The 14,159-nt window shown below is 55.8% G+C and overlaps 1 protein-coding gene across 1 annotated transcript in view; it reads right to left on the bottom strand.

Moving 5' to 3' along the window:
• LOC102025542 (protein cordon-bleu) overlaps positions 1 to 14,159 on the bottom strand; it is a 94,928-nt gene that overhangs the window by 12,909 nt on the left and 67,860 nt on the right. Inside the window, exon 6 of the mRNA XM_013520574.1 lies at positions 7,743 to 7,919. Within this exon, the coding sequence (XP_013376028.1) occupies positions 7,743 to 7,919 (177 nt within the window). The remainder of the gene's footprint in view (positions 1 to 7,742; positions 7,920 to 14,159) is intronic.

Genomic DNA, 14,159 nt, shown 5'->3' with positions numbered 1-14,159 from the left:
GGTGTGGGTGCTGTACCCACCTGAAGGCTGGTAGCCTGCTTACAATGTAAGGGAGGAAAAGGGGCTTGCTCTCTCCCTTTCTACTCTTGCTGCTTTTGCTGCCTTCTGCCAAAGTAAACTGTTGCCCCCTCAGCCACGCCACCCCGCCTTGGAGCCAGCTGATTACGGACTAAAACCTCCACAAACTGTGAGCTAAATAAACCTTTCCTCCTTTAACTTGGAGTGTCAGGTATTTTGTCTCAGTGAGAGAAAGGTAACTAGGATAGTGGGCATCCCTACACCACACTGACTTGGATTGCTGTGGGTATATACTAAGAGTGCAACAGCTGGGTCAAACAGTAGTTCCGCTTTTATTTTTTTGAGGAACCTCCAGAAATGCGGTTCTAAAGTTCCACTTTCCAAAGTGGCTGATCTCAGTTACACCCCCACAGACATGCAGAGGGCTCTCTTTCTCCCGCAAACCTCGCCAGCATTTATTATGTTTTGTATTCTGGATGCCAGCCATTCTGACTGGGGAGGGACGGAATCTCAGTGGAGATACCGTGTCATTTCCCTAATGGCTACAGGTGTATTTTTGCTTGTGTATTTTTGGCCATTGTACTTTTTCTTTGAGACATGTCTGCTCAGTTCTTTTCCCTCTACTGATCGGGAGTTTCACACCAGGCATTGACTGAGGGATCCATTTGCCAGGCAAATCACCTGGTGACAACCTTGGTTCCCAAGTTCATCTCCGGGGAACCCGTGAGTCTACTGAGCAAGGCTCAGCATGGCCCTAAGGTGCTCTCCTACTTTGCCCGTGCATGAACCCCAGTGTGGCTTGATGTTAAGCTTTGTACAGTGGCTTTCTTTGCCTGGCACTTGCTTTTCTCAGGTGGCCAGGTGCACATTTCTAAGCATTAGCCCTTGGCACAGGGATTTCTCCAACTTCAGAATGCTTTTTTTCTTCCTTCCTTCCTTCCTTCCTTCCTTCCTTCCTTCCTTCCTTCCTTCCTTTCATTCTTTCTTTCCTTTTCTTTTTTTTTTGACAGAGATTCTCACTACGCAGTTATGTAGTGCAGGCTGGCCTTGAACTCACAGTGATCCTCCTGCCTCAGCCTCCCGAGTGCTGGGATTACAGGTGGGCGGCACCACGCCCCGCTTTGCTGCCCTCTTTCATCACTGTTAATCCCACCTGTAGCTTCTTCTCCTCCTGCTCCTTAGTGCTCATTCACGTTTTCTATTTCATGATTTGTCTACCTGTTTGTCTTCCACGCCCCAACACCAGCTCTATGACCCTCCTTCACACTCCTCCGTGACGGCAACACTTGCGATGTGGAGCTGAAAGGATGACCCTGCACAGGAAATTCGCTGCGACGGCCTGCACTTCCACACCCAGAGGAGCAAGGACCTAGGGAGTCCCCCGGCCGGTGCTTCCTGAGCACAAGCCCTCAGCAGCCTGCCAGCTCGCGTTCAGATTTTTTATCAGCCTCTCATCAGGAGCAGAGCCTGGGGAGCGATCCTCTGCCCGTGTCTGAGCAGTGAATGGTTCCTCGGACCGCAGTGCCGCGTTCCGAGAGGCTGCCGGGCCCGTCCTGCCTCGACCCTGGACACACTCCCCAGGGACGGCTCACCTACTGGCCATGGAGCAGTCAGCCTGCACGCACCCACTCTTGGTTTCTCTTTCTCCCATTCATTTTTTAACCAATCTACGTCTTTTCATTGAGGAATGCTTTTGTTTGTGGATGGAACTGTTTGCAAATAGGAGCATGTGTGAGCTGAGGTTTACTGTACTGTAGAAAGGGATCCGCTGGTTTTTCAGCTGAAGCCCTTCACTAGCTGATTGAGTCTGCTCTGGGGACCATGACGCGTCCTCCATGGCCACCGTCTGTTTTATTCAAGCGTCCTCGCGCTGCAGCCGCGGACACTGGTTCTCTGGTTTCCTTGGTTTGCTTGGGCTTTCTGACTGCAGGCTTCCTGGCGGTGTGAGGGCTGGTCAGCCCGGCCTTTTCCTGGTGATCGCCAGCGACGCCGACCCTTTCCTATGCCGCTGTCCTGTGTTTATTTGCAGAAATGCCTGCTCACATCTTTGCTCGTGTTTTTACGGTTGGTTTTCTGTAGATTCTGCGGAGTTGTAAGCTCTCCGCACCCTCTGGATATCCGTCCCACGTCCGGCATGTGACTGACAAACATCTTGTCCAGTTATGAAACTGCTTCTGCGACCTGTTGGCTGTGACCTTTACGGAGAAGTAAACGGTCACGGGACTAAGACGGTGTGTGCTCGGGGGACCAGGAAGTCAGAGTCTCAAAACACCAAGGTCACATTCGCCCCCGATCTTGCTGCAAAGAGAGCGGGGCCCAGAAGGAAAGTTGGGGTCAGCGCCAGGAGCTCTGTGCTCAGCCTCAGCATTGGAGCTGACAGCGCCCCCTGGAGAAGAGCTGGGGTATTTTTCATCATAAGCTGAATATGCAGATGAATCCTTAAGCGCGCTTTTCCAGTTGCTACCAAGGTGACTGGAGAGCACCATGCAACCACTTGGACACAAAGAGGCAAAACGTGGTGGCGCACGCCCGTCATCCCAGCACTCAGGAGGCTGAGGCAGCGGGATCACTGCATGTTTTGGGGCCAGCCTGGGCTACACGGTGAGTAGAAGGTCAGCCTGAACTACAGAGTGAGAACCTGCCTCAAAAATCCCTGAAACCAACCAACCAACCAACAAACAAGAAAAGGGGTAAGAGGCCAAGGCAAGGGAAGCAACAGAATTGAGATGCCAGCCGTTTCCCGCAATCGCGAGCGCTGTGCTGGTGGCACGTGGACGGGCAGAGCCTCTGTGACAAAGGCGACCCAGTCGGAGGGCACGAGGCACACTGAGACCACGGCTACTGATGCAGCTGGCCCCCCATCCCTGCCACCGAGCGCCAGTGCCCAGGGGCGCTTGTGTTCCCCTTTCCTTTTCAGCAGGCAAACAAAACCTACACTTGCCTATGTACTTCCAGAAGGAATGAATGCAAATCCAAATAACTGTGTTGCACTGGTTTGGCTTATTTACTAAAAATTCTTTCTTTTTGCCATACTGAGGAAGGAACCCCAGGGCCTTTGAAATGAGCTATATTCCTAGGCATCTTTTAATCTTTTATTTTGAGACAGGGTCTTGCTAAAATGCTGTTTTCTAGGCTGGACTCAAACTTGTGGTCCTCCTGTCTCAGCCTCCCAGAACGCTGGGCTTACGGGTGTGCACCTCCACACCTGGCTAGAAAGTTCTTTCTGCTATTCAACTAACCGCACACTCTCAGAGCCGGACCTCCAGGCCATCCTCCGCCCCACCGAGGCAGGACTGCACCGGAAACACCTCAGTGCAGCTCTTGTCCCAGCAAATCTTTTGTTTTCTCAGCCAAAATATAGCCATCTCTGCAGAGTCATGGGTTCCACGTCTGTGGGTTCAACAACTGTAGATCAAAAATGTTCAGCAAAAAAGGCCTCTGCTCTGGACATGTGTTCCTGACCTTCTTGGCCCGGCTGCCGGTGCACCCTGGCCATTTCAAACATAAAGCTGTGTGGCTCTGGGACTCAGTTTCCCCACCTCAGTGGAGCAAGGACATCGCAATGGGCAACTCCCCAGGTTATCTGAAGCAAGTTGGGGGAGGTGTTTTACCAACAGCAACAGAGGGGGGCCGCACACGCACATACACATGCGCGCAGAGACAAACGTGGGGTTCCGAAGAAATGTGCACGCGTGGCTAAGCAGCGCTGGAAGGAGAATCCAGGTGAGGGGAGCTGAACTGGCACCCAGAAGCAGCGGACACAGAAGTCCGGCTGCCTGCAGAAGATGCCTGAAGGAAGGGAGCCTGGGGCACAGCTCAAGGCACCCCCCCAAGCCTGGGCATGCGCGTGCTAATCCAGGGGGGTGGGGCGGGCCCCAGAGCTGCACAGGCTGGGGCCGGGCCAGGCAGAGGGGTGTAGGGCAGCAGGGATGGGTCTGTGAGCCCAGATGCGCACCCCGGGGCTTGTAAGGGCAAGTGAGATCAACTTCTGGGCTTTCACACGGAAGTCTAGGCCTCAGCTCCCTCCACCGTAAGCTGCAGCGTTGCACTCAGAATTCGAGGACACCAAAATCGGCACGTGCTGATGTCCCTTATATGAAAAGGCAGCTGGGCATGGGAGCACGTGCCCATCATCACAGACTCTGGGAGGCTGAGGCAAGAGGATCATAAATTCAAGCCTGGCCAGGGCAATTTAGTGAGACCTATCTCTAGATAGAAATAAGAATAAGCAAAAAGGGCTGGAGCTGGAGCTTATTGTGAAGGCCCTGAATTCAAGCCCCAGTACAAAAAAAGAAAAGAAAAGAGAAGAAAACAGAAAACTCCCACTCAGCATCTGGTGCCTGGGTGTGGACAAGGTCACAAGCTCGGGGCAGGCAGGGCCGCGCCCTCCTCAGCCCACGCCCGCCCATGCCCACCCACAGCTCTGGGCACAGCTTGTCAAGGGGACCCACGCACTTCCCAGGCACTAACAATGCCGGGAAATTCTCTTTGAGAAATACTTTCTGAAATAATAAATACTCATAATCGAACTATGTGTACATTATCAGGTAACAAATATTGATACAACTATTACATTTTTCTTTAACTTTCAGCTGAACTGGAAGAGGGCTAAAATTAATCCACCTTCAGTAAGTAATTACTAAACTTTTCTACCTACTTGAGGAGATAGGTCTTGAAGAATACACAGGTTTGCTCATTATTTTAGGAAGGAGTCCTGTCTTCAAAAATGAACATTTCCTTTCCCCCTGAGGCAGGCTGTCTGCACCAGTAACACTCGAATATAAATAAGGTTTCCCAAACAAACCTCTTATCTGTAAATGGAAGGAAGTTCACGGAAAAGAAACTGATGTTTTCCCCCTCAACCAGGACAACAATACATTTTTGGGTTTCTTTCCCAGAAATGAGTTAGTAACAAAATACCTCTCATTTAAAAACAAATATGAAAGAAAAGGCAAGTTCATAGCAGATGCTTCCATCTAATACACAAGCCACTCATATGCTTAAGTGGAGCTGGCTTCAATGAGCCGATCTCCACACTTATTCTGTGCCACACAAAACAGATTTCAGTAAAAAGCTTTTCCTGCTCATCCTGCAGGGTACAAAGCCTGTCTGTTTTTCACTCAGTATTTCCAGTTCTCTGCTTACGTTATGCTTCTCCACTTGAGCAGGCCGTGGCCAAGGTGGGTGAGCCCACTAGGGGTGGAGACGCCCGTCATCTTCCGAGCACAGAGCATTTTTAGACACTGGTGCAGTTCAGCAGCCCCCTCTACCACTTCAGGTAAATGTGAGTCTTACTGCAAAGAAGGCTTGCAGGATACTGACCCTGGGATCCATCATTTCCACCACTGAAGAAGTAACCTCTCCCAACTGAAAGCAAAAAGGTAGCCCCAGGGGCAGATAACAGAGAGCCAATGCTATGGAAACGGATCCCGTGTTAGGGACAAGTTCAGAGTCTCACCCAAGCACCTGAGCAGGACGCGTTAGCCAGTCCCGGGGGATCGCTTCACGTCAGTGTGCTTCGTGGATGCCTCATGTCACGGTGCAGATGTACAAGAAAATGAGGTGCTGCTGGGGTCTAGATTTCCTTTTATCAAAACATAACTACAACATCATGGGGAGTTCATAAATCATGAGTGGTGTTATGAAATGTTTGAGACAAAAATCAAGATGTCTTCTTCTAAAATATATTGCATGCCAGCCTTTGGTGACAAACCTGAGAGCACAGATAAGAAGGTCTGGACATGGGACCAGGGGGTGCCTCAGGCACCTGACATCCTCCACTTAGAGGAGCAGAGGTTGACTGCGCCCAGTTTCAGTGCAAGACAGGAAGGGCGTGGTGGAAGGGTGAGGAGGAGCAGGGCTGCGCACCTCACAGCCGCCCCGCCACGGGGAGCAGAGGAAGGAGGAGGAGCCTGGAACAAGAACACACCCTTCCAGGTCCACCCCAAGTCCCGCCTCCTGCAACTCATCCATGATGAATCCACGGGTGAGCGCAGTGCCCTGTGACCCATCACCCCGCACAGGCAGGGGACTCTGGGGAGCATTTCTGATCTAAAATCCTAAAAGGAAGTCCATGGACTTCAGGACACCGCCAGGTGGACAGAGAGAGACGGCCGAAGGATCAGCCAGCACAGCGACATGGCGACAGAGCGGTCCAAGTGCAGACAGACAGGCCGACCAGAAAGGACGTCAGGACCCGCCACTGAGCTGGGCCGCTGCAACTTCCAGCGGAGACCCAGGGCCCAGGCCTTAGACTGCAGAGGCCTGGACTTAGTTTCCGGGATACTTTAAGGAAAGGTTACGTTACAAACAAGCAAAAGAGCACTGGAACTTAAGGACTCCCAAAGCTGTGATGTGCCCAAGCTTTGTGATGCAGGGACAGGTCAAGGGACACTGTGGCGGCAGCAGGGGTCAAGAAGAGAAGTTCCTGCAGAGAGAAGGCCACGTCGCTGCGCCCCCTGGTGCTGGTGCTCAGGGCCAGCTGTCTCCTGCAGTGCTGCAGTCCAAGGTGCGCGGGCCCCAAGAGCAGGAGGGGTCCTTACCTCGGGCTGTGGGGCACACACAGAGCTGCCTGCCTGGGTGCCTTGGGCACTGCTGTTTCTCAGAATCAAAAGCACTGGGCCACCCTCCCTGCCAGCCGCCACCCCACATGCCTCTGCCACACCGCCCAGATAGGGACGAGTAGAGCAGCGAAGCTTCCCGTTTCTGCAGTGCTCCGGTCTGTGTTGGGGAAACAGGAGCTACAGCTGTCTCCCCACATGCACAGGGGCACATCACCAAGCCCCAGCTGGGGCCTGGAATGGGACCAAACCCAAGAGAAGGACCTAGGATCAAGCGTCACCTTTCACTTACAAGAAGCCCTGGCCAGCTCATCACTGCTTTATCCCAGCTGACAGCTTCATAGCTCTTGCCCTCTGGGGCACGTGGAAATGAAATTAGGGTTCCTTGCTCACAGCAAAGCAAGTCCATGACCGCCAACCCTCCTGGTAGAATCAGCTCACCAGTGACTGACAGGCGGGCAGCACATACAGCGTGGATGCGCTGCACCCAGGGATGATTTACTTCCCAGGCAGGATGCATCCTGACTGCCAGAGATTTCAGGAGTGTGGAGCTGAGAATTTATGAACTATTTCTGGAATTTTCCAGTAAATGCTTCTGGACTGCTGCAGGTAACTGAAGCCGTGGGAGTGTGGAAACCGTGCAAAGGGAGGGGTCGACGTTTCAGTCACGTTACAGGCATCCAGGAGCCCAGAGAAGCAGCCTGAGGGCAGAGCACTGCGTGACTCCAGCCACCTTCAAAGGCGTTGGAGGGCTCCGGGGATCCCTTGAGAAAGCAGGCTGCCGCAATGCACAAAACGCACTTAGATCACGTCGACAGCAGCTTTCCCGCGAGCCCGAGTTACCGAGATCCCCCGTGCTTCAGATTTCTCGAGGCACCTGCCCCATGCGGGTTCTTATGAGCAGTTGCATGGAGACCCCGTGTCCCGGTGCTCAGATAAAAAGCACGTTCACTAGGGAGCACGCGTCTTGAAGGACGCAGGCCTCAGCAGCTTTCCTGTCTCCAACGCCTGAAGCGGCGTGGTACCTCGCCTTTGCTTCCAAACAAAGCTCGAACGTTCTCCCTGTGCACTCTTCTTGCTAAAGCCACAGCGTGAGGAGGGACAGTGTTCGCAGGGAGCTGCGGGAGCCAGCTGGGTCACTAGACCCCGACGGTCCGCCCTTACCTTTTCCGAGGTCTTGTCCTGGACCAGCAGCCCCGAGCCTGGCGGAGGCGGGGCCCGGCGCTTTTTCATCTCCGACTTCACCGAGGCTCCTGAGATGTTGCCCAGGGACAGCGACGACGGCCCCAGACTGAGGGAGCGCGGATGTGCGGACGGGGAGCTGGGCATGGTCAGGCAGCCCTGCGGGGAGGAGGGGAACAGATCTCATCAGCGAGGCCCCTCCTCTCCCAAGGAACCCTATTTCCACCTCCTGGAGAAAGCGGGGAGACCCCTGCCTTGCAGTTCTGTGCCCAAGGGCTCTTCCCTTGATCATGAAGGAAACACCGACTTTTGGGGCCTCAAGCCTCTGCAGTGGAGTCCTTTACCGTCCTGTCAGACCTGCAGGTGCGGATCAGGATCCGCCTGCTGGAAACGCGACCCGCATCAGAGCCCGAGGAGGGGGAGAGCCGACGGGAGCAGTACAGGAGCTGCATGGCAGGGAGAACGCCGCCGGCCTTGGCCACCCTGAGCGCCTGCGGCTGCTCCTGCCGCCTGCTAATCCATCACAGTCAGAACAGCCGGCTCCGGACTAGCGACAGCCTGCCGAGAACCCGAAATAAACGCACCCCCTGGGTCTCTACACTCGGGGAGCAGGCGGAGGAACACCATGCTTGCGGCCTGCTGCCGCCCTCCGCCTGCGGGGAGTACGTGTGAAGGCGCACACTTCAGGTGGAGAGGCGTCTCCACCTGCGCTCTGATTTCACCTTTACACCAAAGGTGGCCACGCCCTCCCCTGGCTCCTAACTGCATTCGCTCTTCTCGGTCAGCAGCACGCGTGACCTGGCCTGGTCCACACAGAGTCAGGGCAGCGGGCACCTATGCCACCCTGGGGACACCGCCCACCGAGACCTCTGGCTTTGCTCCCCGTGAGCCACACTGCCTCGGCAGGTGTGCAGCTCTCACTGCGCCAGCTTATCTCCTGTGACAGTGGCTCCCGACCTTGGCACCAGGGACCGGTTTCCCAGAAGACAAGTTTTCTGCTGATGGGGGAAGGAGGATGGTTTGGAGGATGGTTTGGAGGATGGTTTGGGGATGATTCAAAAGGCTCCCTGTTTCCTGTAGTCTGTCTTTTATTTTGCTCTTCAAATTATTTATATTATTATTTTTCTTGTATGAGCACCCATCCAATATTTAACCTTCTGCGTCTGATTTATTTCACTTAGCATTAGGCGTCGAGTCATCCATTTTCCTTGCAGTGACTCAAGTTTATCCTTGTTCACAGCAGAGTAGTACTCTGTGGGGTGTAAATGTCACCTTTTCTTTATCCATTCATCTGTCGAGGGGCATCTAAGCCTCTTCCATGACTTGGCTACTGGGATGTGCTGCTGTTGAATCTTTTGGGGTTTACATATGGAGGCCGCAGGACGAAACGCTGCAGAAGGGCGTCGCTCTGTGCGAGCTGCTGCACCCTTGTGCAGTGCAGAGCAGCAGAGACAGCCAGCGCTCGCCGCAGACCCAGGTGGGAGCCCCACACCGACGCCGACTTATGGGTCTGTGAAGACAAACCACCCCGGCCCTCAAGCTCTGCACCACTGCACCCATCATAAAGCAGCTAAGTCTGCACAGGAGGAGCGCGTGACCCATCTCCCACTGTCTCCTGCCTATCTCCATAGCAACAGAGTACTCCTGGGGACAGAACGCGGCAACGCAGGGGCAGTTGGGTAAATGAAGTGGAGAGCCGCTCTCATCTCAGACCGAAGCTCTCAAAGCGCTTCCCTGGTGGCGGTGTGAATCAAATGCCCCCAGCGCCAGGGGAGGCTCCTCAGCCCAACACACGTGCCCACTGTCACAGGACGCTGCTGGGCACTGCTCTGTGCCTGAGATGCCCACGCCTGTGCCCAGCCCCGGGCAGACCTCCTTGAAAGCATCTTGCAGGGCACCCACTTCCTGTGGACTCCCAGTTTTAATTTCCCCCAGAGGCGCCCTGACACCCGGGTGCCGAGGTGGGGAGTGAGGACAGATCTGTCGCAGATTTGCTGTCCTTTTAAGGTGTGGAGCGTCCCACTTACTCCGCAGCTATGAGATGCGTTCGGTGAGGTCAGAGGGACAGAGTACCGGGCGCGTGGCTCCTTCTCTTCGGATAAATGTTGCCCCTGAGAGTGGCTCCTCGGGGCCACAATGCTATGACCCAGGACAGCAGATGCCACTGTGCCCCACCTATCGCCCAGTGAGTTCTGCCTTCAATTTTCTCAGCAGGGCTTGTCACACATGCGTTATCTGCACCTCTGGAACGTGACCGAATGTGGAGAACAGGCCGTGTTTTAACCCTAAATCTGCTTGATACAACCTACAAACACATCTTCCCACCTGCCCCAGTACCCCACGGGGCCGATTTCAGCCTCCGGCAGATGCTGCCCACCTAACCCGCTCCTCAGCTCCGCTGCTCAGGGGGACGTCTCCTCAGAGCCTGGCCCGCGGCAGCAATGCACCTGCGGGGTAACTCTCTCGCTGCTCCTGCCAACGCTGGAATTTGCACACAGAATTTAGAGCACAGCCCAAGACTAACATGGGAGGAAAACATCAAAAAGTACTAGATGCCTTTCAAACTCCGGAGTCACAGCAACACTGAAGGGGAGGAGGGAGGCCAGAGTCCACCCCACAGTCCGGAGTCAGCACGGCTCGGCCCCGTCCCTCTGTCCTGATGTTCGTGGCCAGCTCCTGCATGGTGACTAAGCCTGCTGGGGAGGAGATTTGGTTCGGAACCTGTGATCCCCACCCTGCCTTAGGACTTTCTATGGCTGGGGAAAGACCAGGGCAGGCGGTGGGACTCTGGGGAACAGGGACACCCTCACACCTGCAGGCTGTGGCACAGCAAAGCGTCCCGCCTCGGCCACCGCTGCCAGCAGTGCTGGGCAAGGGTCCAGTGGGCTCCCCTCTTGCCCTGCCAGCCACTGCCAGGCCCTCACTCTGAGCACAGTCTCCCAGCCGGCAGGGAGACAGGGACACACACACACACACACACACACACCCTGCCAAAGCCGCATGCAGCACCCTGGCAAGCTTGTCAGCGCGGGGTCAGGCAGGAGGAGGCGTGGTGTAGGAAGGGTCTTTCCTTCTGGCCTTGTTCCCCAGGGAGCCGGAGGGACACAAGTGCCGGCTCTAGGAAAGGGCAGGTGCAGGAACTGTTTGGTCGGGATGCACAATTCAGCCATCCAAGTTCCGGTCACATGGGTGCTGATGTCACAGGCCGAGGGTCGGAGAGGACCCTGGGGACGCTTCTCCACCTGCAGATCTTTCCCTGAAGCGAGCCAGCGCAGTGTCAGCTCGCTTTGTGCGTGGGCCGTTCACAGGCTTGGGGACTTCAGCTGACAAGCACTGGCGAGCGCACCCCAGCCTCTCGCCGGGGCTCCGGGCACCTCTGTGAGGAGCTGGGTGCTGCCCCAATGTGGGTCCTGTGAGTGTGGGAGGAGCCGCTGGGCAGTGGAGAGCGAGGCCGTCCAAATGTGAAGAAGGACCGCGACGGGACAGCAGCCGAGCTGCGAGTGTCGGCGTACAGGAGCGACAGCAGCCCAGGTCCAGGGAGGGACAGGAACCTTCACGGAGGTGAAGGCGGATGAACAGTGCCGCGTCCTCTTCCAGTTCATGGGAAGGAGCAGCCAGGACTGCAGAAAAACGCGTCCCCGTCCCCAAGTGCAGGACCCGGGAGGCAGAGACACGGTGGCCCTCGACGTGCCCGCTCCCAGGGACGTGCCCGGCCCGGGCTTTCTGCTAGGACAACACCGCGCTGGCAGATCCCACTCAAGCCACAGCAGCGAGACACGCGCTCCCTCCAGACCCGGGTCTCTGCCCAGCCCGAGGCCCACTCAGACCTCAGAACCTTGGGGCACCAGAGCGCCAGGAGGACCAGAGACCAGGGTCCCCGCAGACGGCACTGACGAGGTCAGGAGAGGGCGGCTGGGCAGCGACGGGGCCGAAAAGGGTTCTCTCTCTCTCTCCGTCTCCCTGTCTCTGTGCCCCGTTCTCATTTGCTCCCCCACTCTCTCTCTCTCCAGCTGTCCATCCGTCCACGTCCATCCATGTGTCTCTCTCTCCCTATTTGCTCTCGCTTGCTCACTCCCCCCACTCTCCCTCCCTCTGACTTCTCCTTCTCCCTCCGTCCATCCTTCTGTCCCTCCCTCCCTCCCTCCGTCCATCCATCCATCCATCCATCCATCCATCGCTGTCCTTTCTTCTCCTTGGCAGTACCTGGACTTGAACCCAGGGCCTTCATACTGAGCTCCACCCCTGTCAGGCTGGATTGAGGCGTGACTCTGGGCACACAACCTGTTCGCAGCAGCGGCGCTGTTCTCAGGGAAGACTCGGCTCAGCACTGGTGCCCTCGGCAAACACAGGACGTAGTAAAAGAGATAAGAGCGAACGTGGAAGCTTCCAAACACAGGACATCTGAAGACAGCCCAACACCCACACGGGACACCTGAAGGGCTTTCGCCCCTGAGACAGGAGACATCCACAGGACTCTGACCACTGAGTTTTACTAAAGCGTCCCGCCCGACGTCCCTGGCCTCCTTCCACGCCCTATATAAAAGCCTGCTTCTCTTTGCTTCCAACAGATGGCCTTTTTGCCCTGTCTGCCTGTAGCCAGGTGCAACAAATTCCACGCCGTGTCATCTTTACACAACACTGGTGGTCTTGGCTGGTTTCTGTTTCACGTCATTCCTTACAATCCCCAGGTTTTTTACTTTTTACTTCAGGCCCCACCAAGTCCCAAAGTTGCCCTGGCCAGGCTTGAGCTTGAGATCCTCCTGCCTCAGCCTCCCAGAGTGCTGGGATGACAGGTGTGCACCACTACACTTGGCTTTTCTCTGGTTTAGTGTTTTTATAAGAACTGACACCACAGTTGGGCTCCATTAGAATCAAGATTCCCTCCTAGCTGGACTCTAAGAGGCACCACCAACAGCTTTCCAGTCAAAGAGCAGGTGCTCAGCAGCACCTCCCTCCTGCCACACAGAGGACCCCGTAGCCCCCTGGAGCCCCAGCGCCCCCCGCCTGGGTTCTGTCCACAAGGCGAGCTCTGCCCCGGCCTCTCTCCTGCCCTCTGCTCTCCCTGACACATCCCCAAGCTCCCTATGAAAGTGCTGGCCCTTCCCGGTTTGGGTCCCACTTTCCCGCCCAGCCCAAGACCCTGCCAGGGGTGGCTCAGATGTGCCAGGAGGCAGGGACACGGCTGGCCAGGAGCTGGCTGCTCGAATGCACAAGGGTCCCACTGTCATTGGTGCCTGCTGCCCCCTTGTTATGGCTTGTGTCTGGATGTCCCCCCCAGAGCCTCATGCGGTCCTGGGGCAGGCTTTCAGAGTTTGATTGATTATGGATGTGAGTGCCCTGGGGTGGGTAGTTTTGCATATGTAAGGGAGAGGAAGAGGCTGCTTGCCATGCCTCTCCTCCCTTTTGCTCTTGCTGTTTTTGCTGTGTTCCACCACTATGAACGCTTGCCCTCTGCCATGTGCCACCCTGCCTTGAAGCCAGCCAAGTATGGACTGAAACCTCCACAAACTGTGAGCTAAATAAACCTTTCCTTCCTTCATTTTGGGCATCAGGTATTCTGTCTCAGCAACGACAGAAAAGTAACCAGAACACCCCTGCTCCCCCGGCAGCGGTGAACATGCACAGACACACCCAGCCCTCACACGGCGGCAGCGGCAGCGGGGACCCTGTGCCCTGGTGAGTTCCCGTCCCCTTCCCCAACTCCACACAGACACCTGGCCACTGACTCCTGACTCCGACCTGACCTTCAGGTCAGGGCATGATCCCACCGGGACTGCGGGTCTCTATCTTCCCCTACATGGTGTCTTAGGGGGATGCTTTGCTCTGCCTCTTCACACACGCACGCACACACATGTGAACACTCCCATGCAGCAGTCTTGTGGCCTCCAGGGCAACCAAGGCAGGGGAGGGAGAGGGGAAAAGAGCCAGGCCCTGCCAAGCTGCCTTGGGCTTGGTCATCTGCCCAGTGCCCTTGGACCCACTGGCTGCCTCTGCAGAGTGACCAAGCCTTCTGGCTGCCATGAAGCACTGGAATGCCAGTGTCCACTCTATCTGTCAGCCAGCAGGCAGGACAGGTGCAGTTCTACATTTCTGCTACAGAAGGTAGTTGTGTGCAAACATCAGAAGAGGCAAGAAAGTCACAAACCTATCTCTCACTCCCAGCCCATGCCAGGACAGATGTCACTAGCCAACCCCTGAAGCCCTACCACCCAGTGTAACAAGGAGCACCTCCAACAGCTGCTGTGCACGGTCAGGGTCACTTTACAGCGGATGCAGCCCTCTCCCTGGAGAACCTGCCCGAGACCAGTGATGCTCCAGTCCTGGAGAAAGCAGAACCCCAGCTGGGCACCCTGCAGCCTGGACCACGACACAGGGTGACCAGTCACTTGGCCACTGTCA

This window comes from Chinchilla lanigera, unplaced genomic scaffold (assembly GCF_000276665.1).
Source record: "Chinchilla lanigera isolate Chin_1 unplaced genomic scaffold, ChiLan1.0 scaffold00055, whole genome shotgun sequence".
NCBI lineage: Eukaryota > Metazoa > Chordata > Mammalia > Rodentia > Chinchillidae > Chinchilla > Chinchilla lanigera.
The sequence above is the reverse complement of the archived record's forward strand: the minus strand, read 5'-3'. Positions and strand labels throughout refer to the sequence as shown.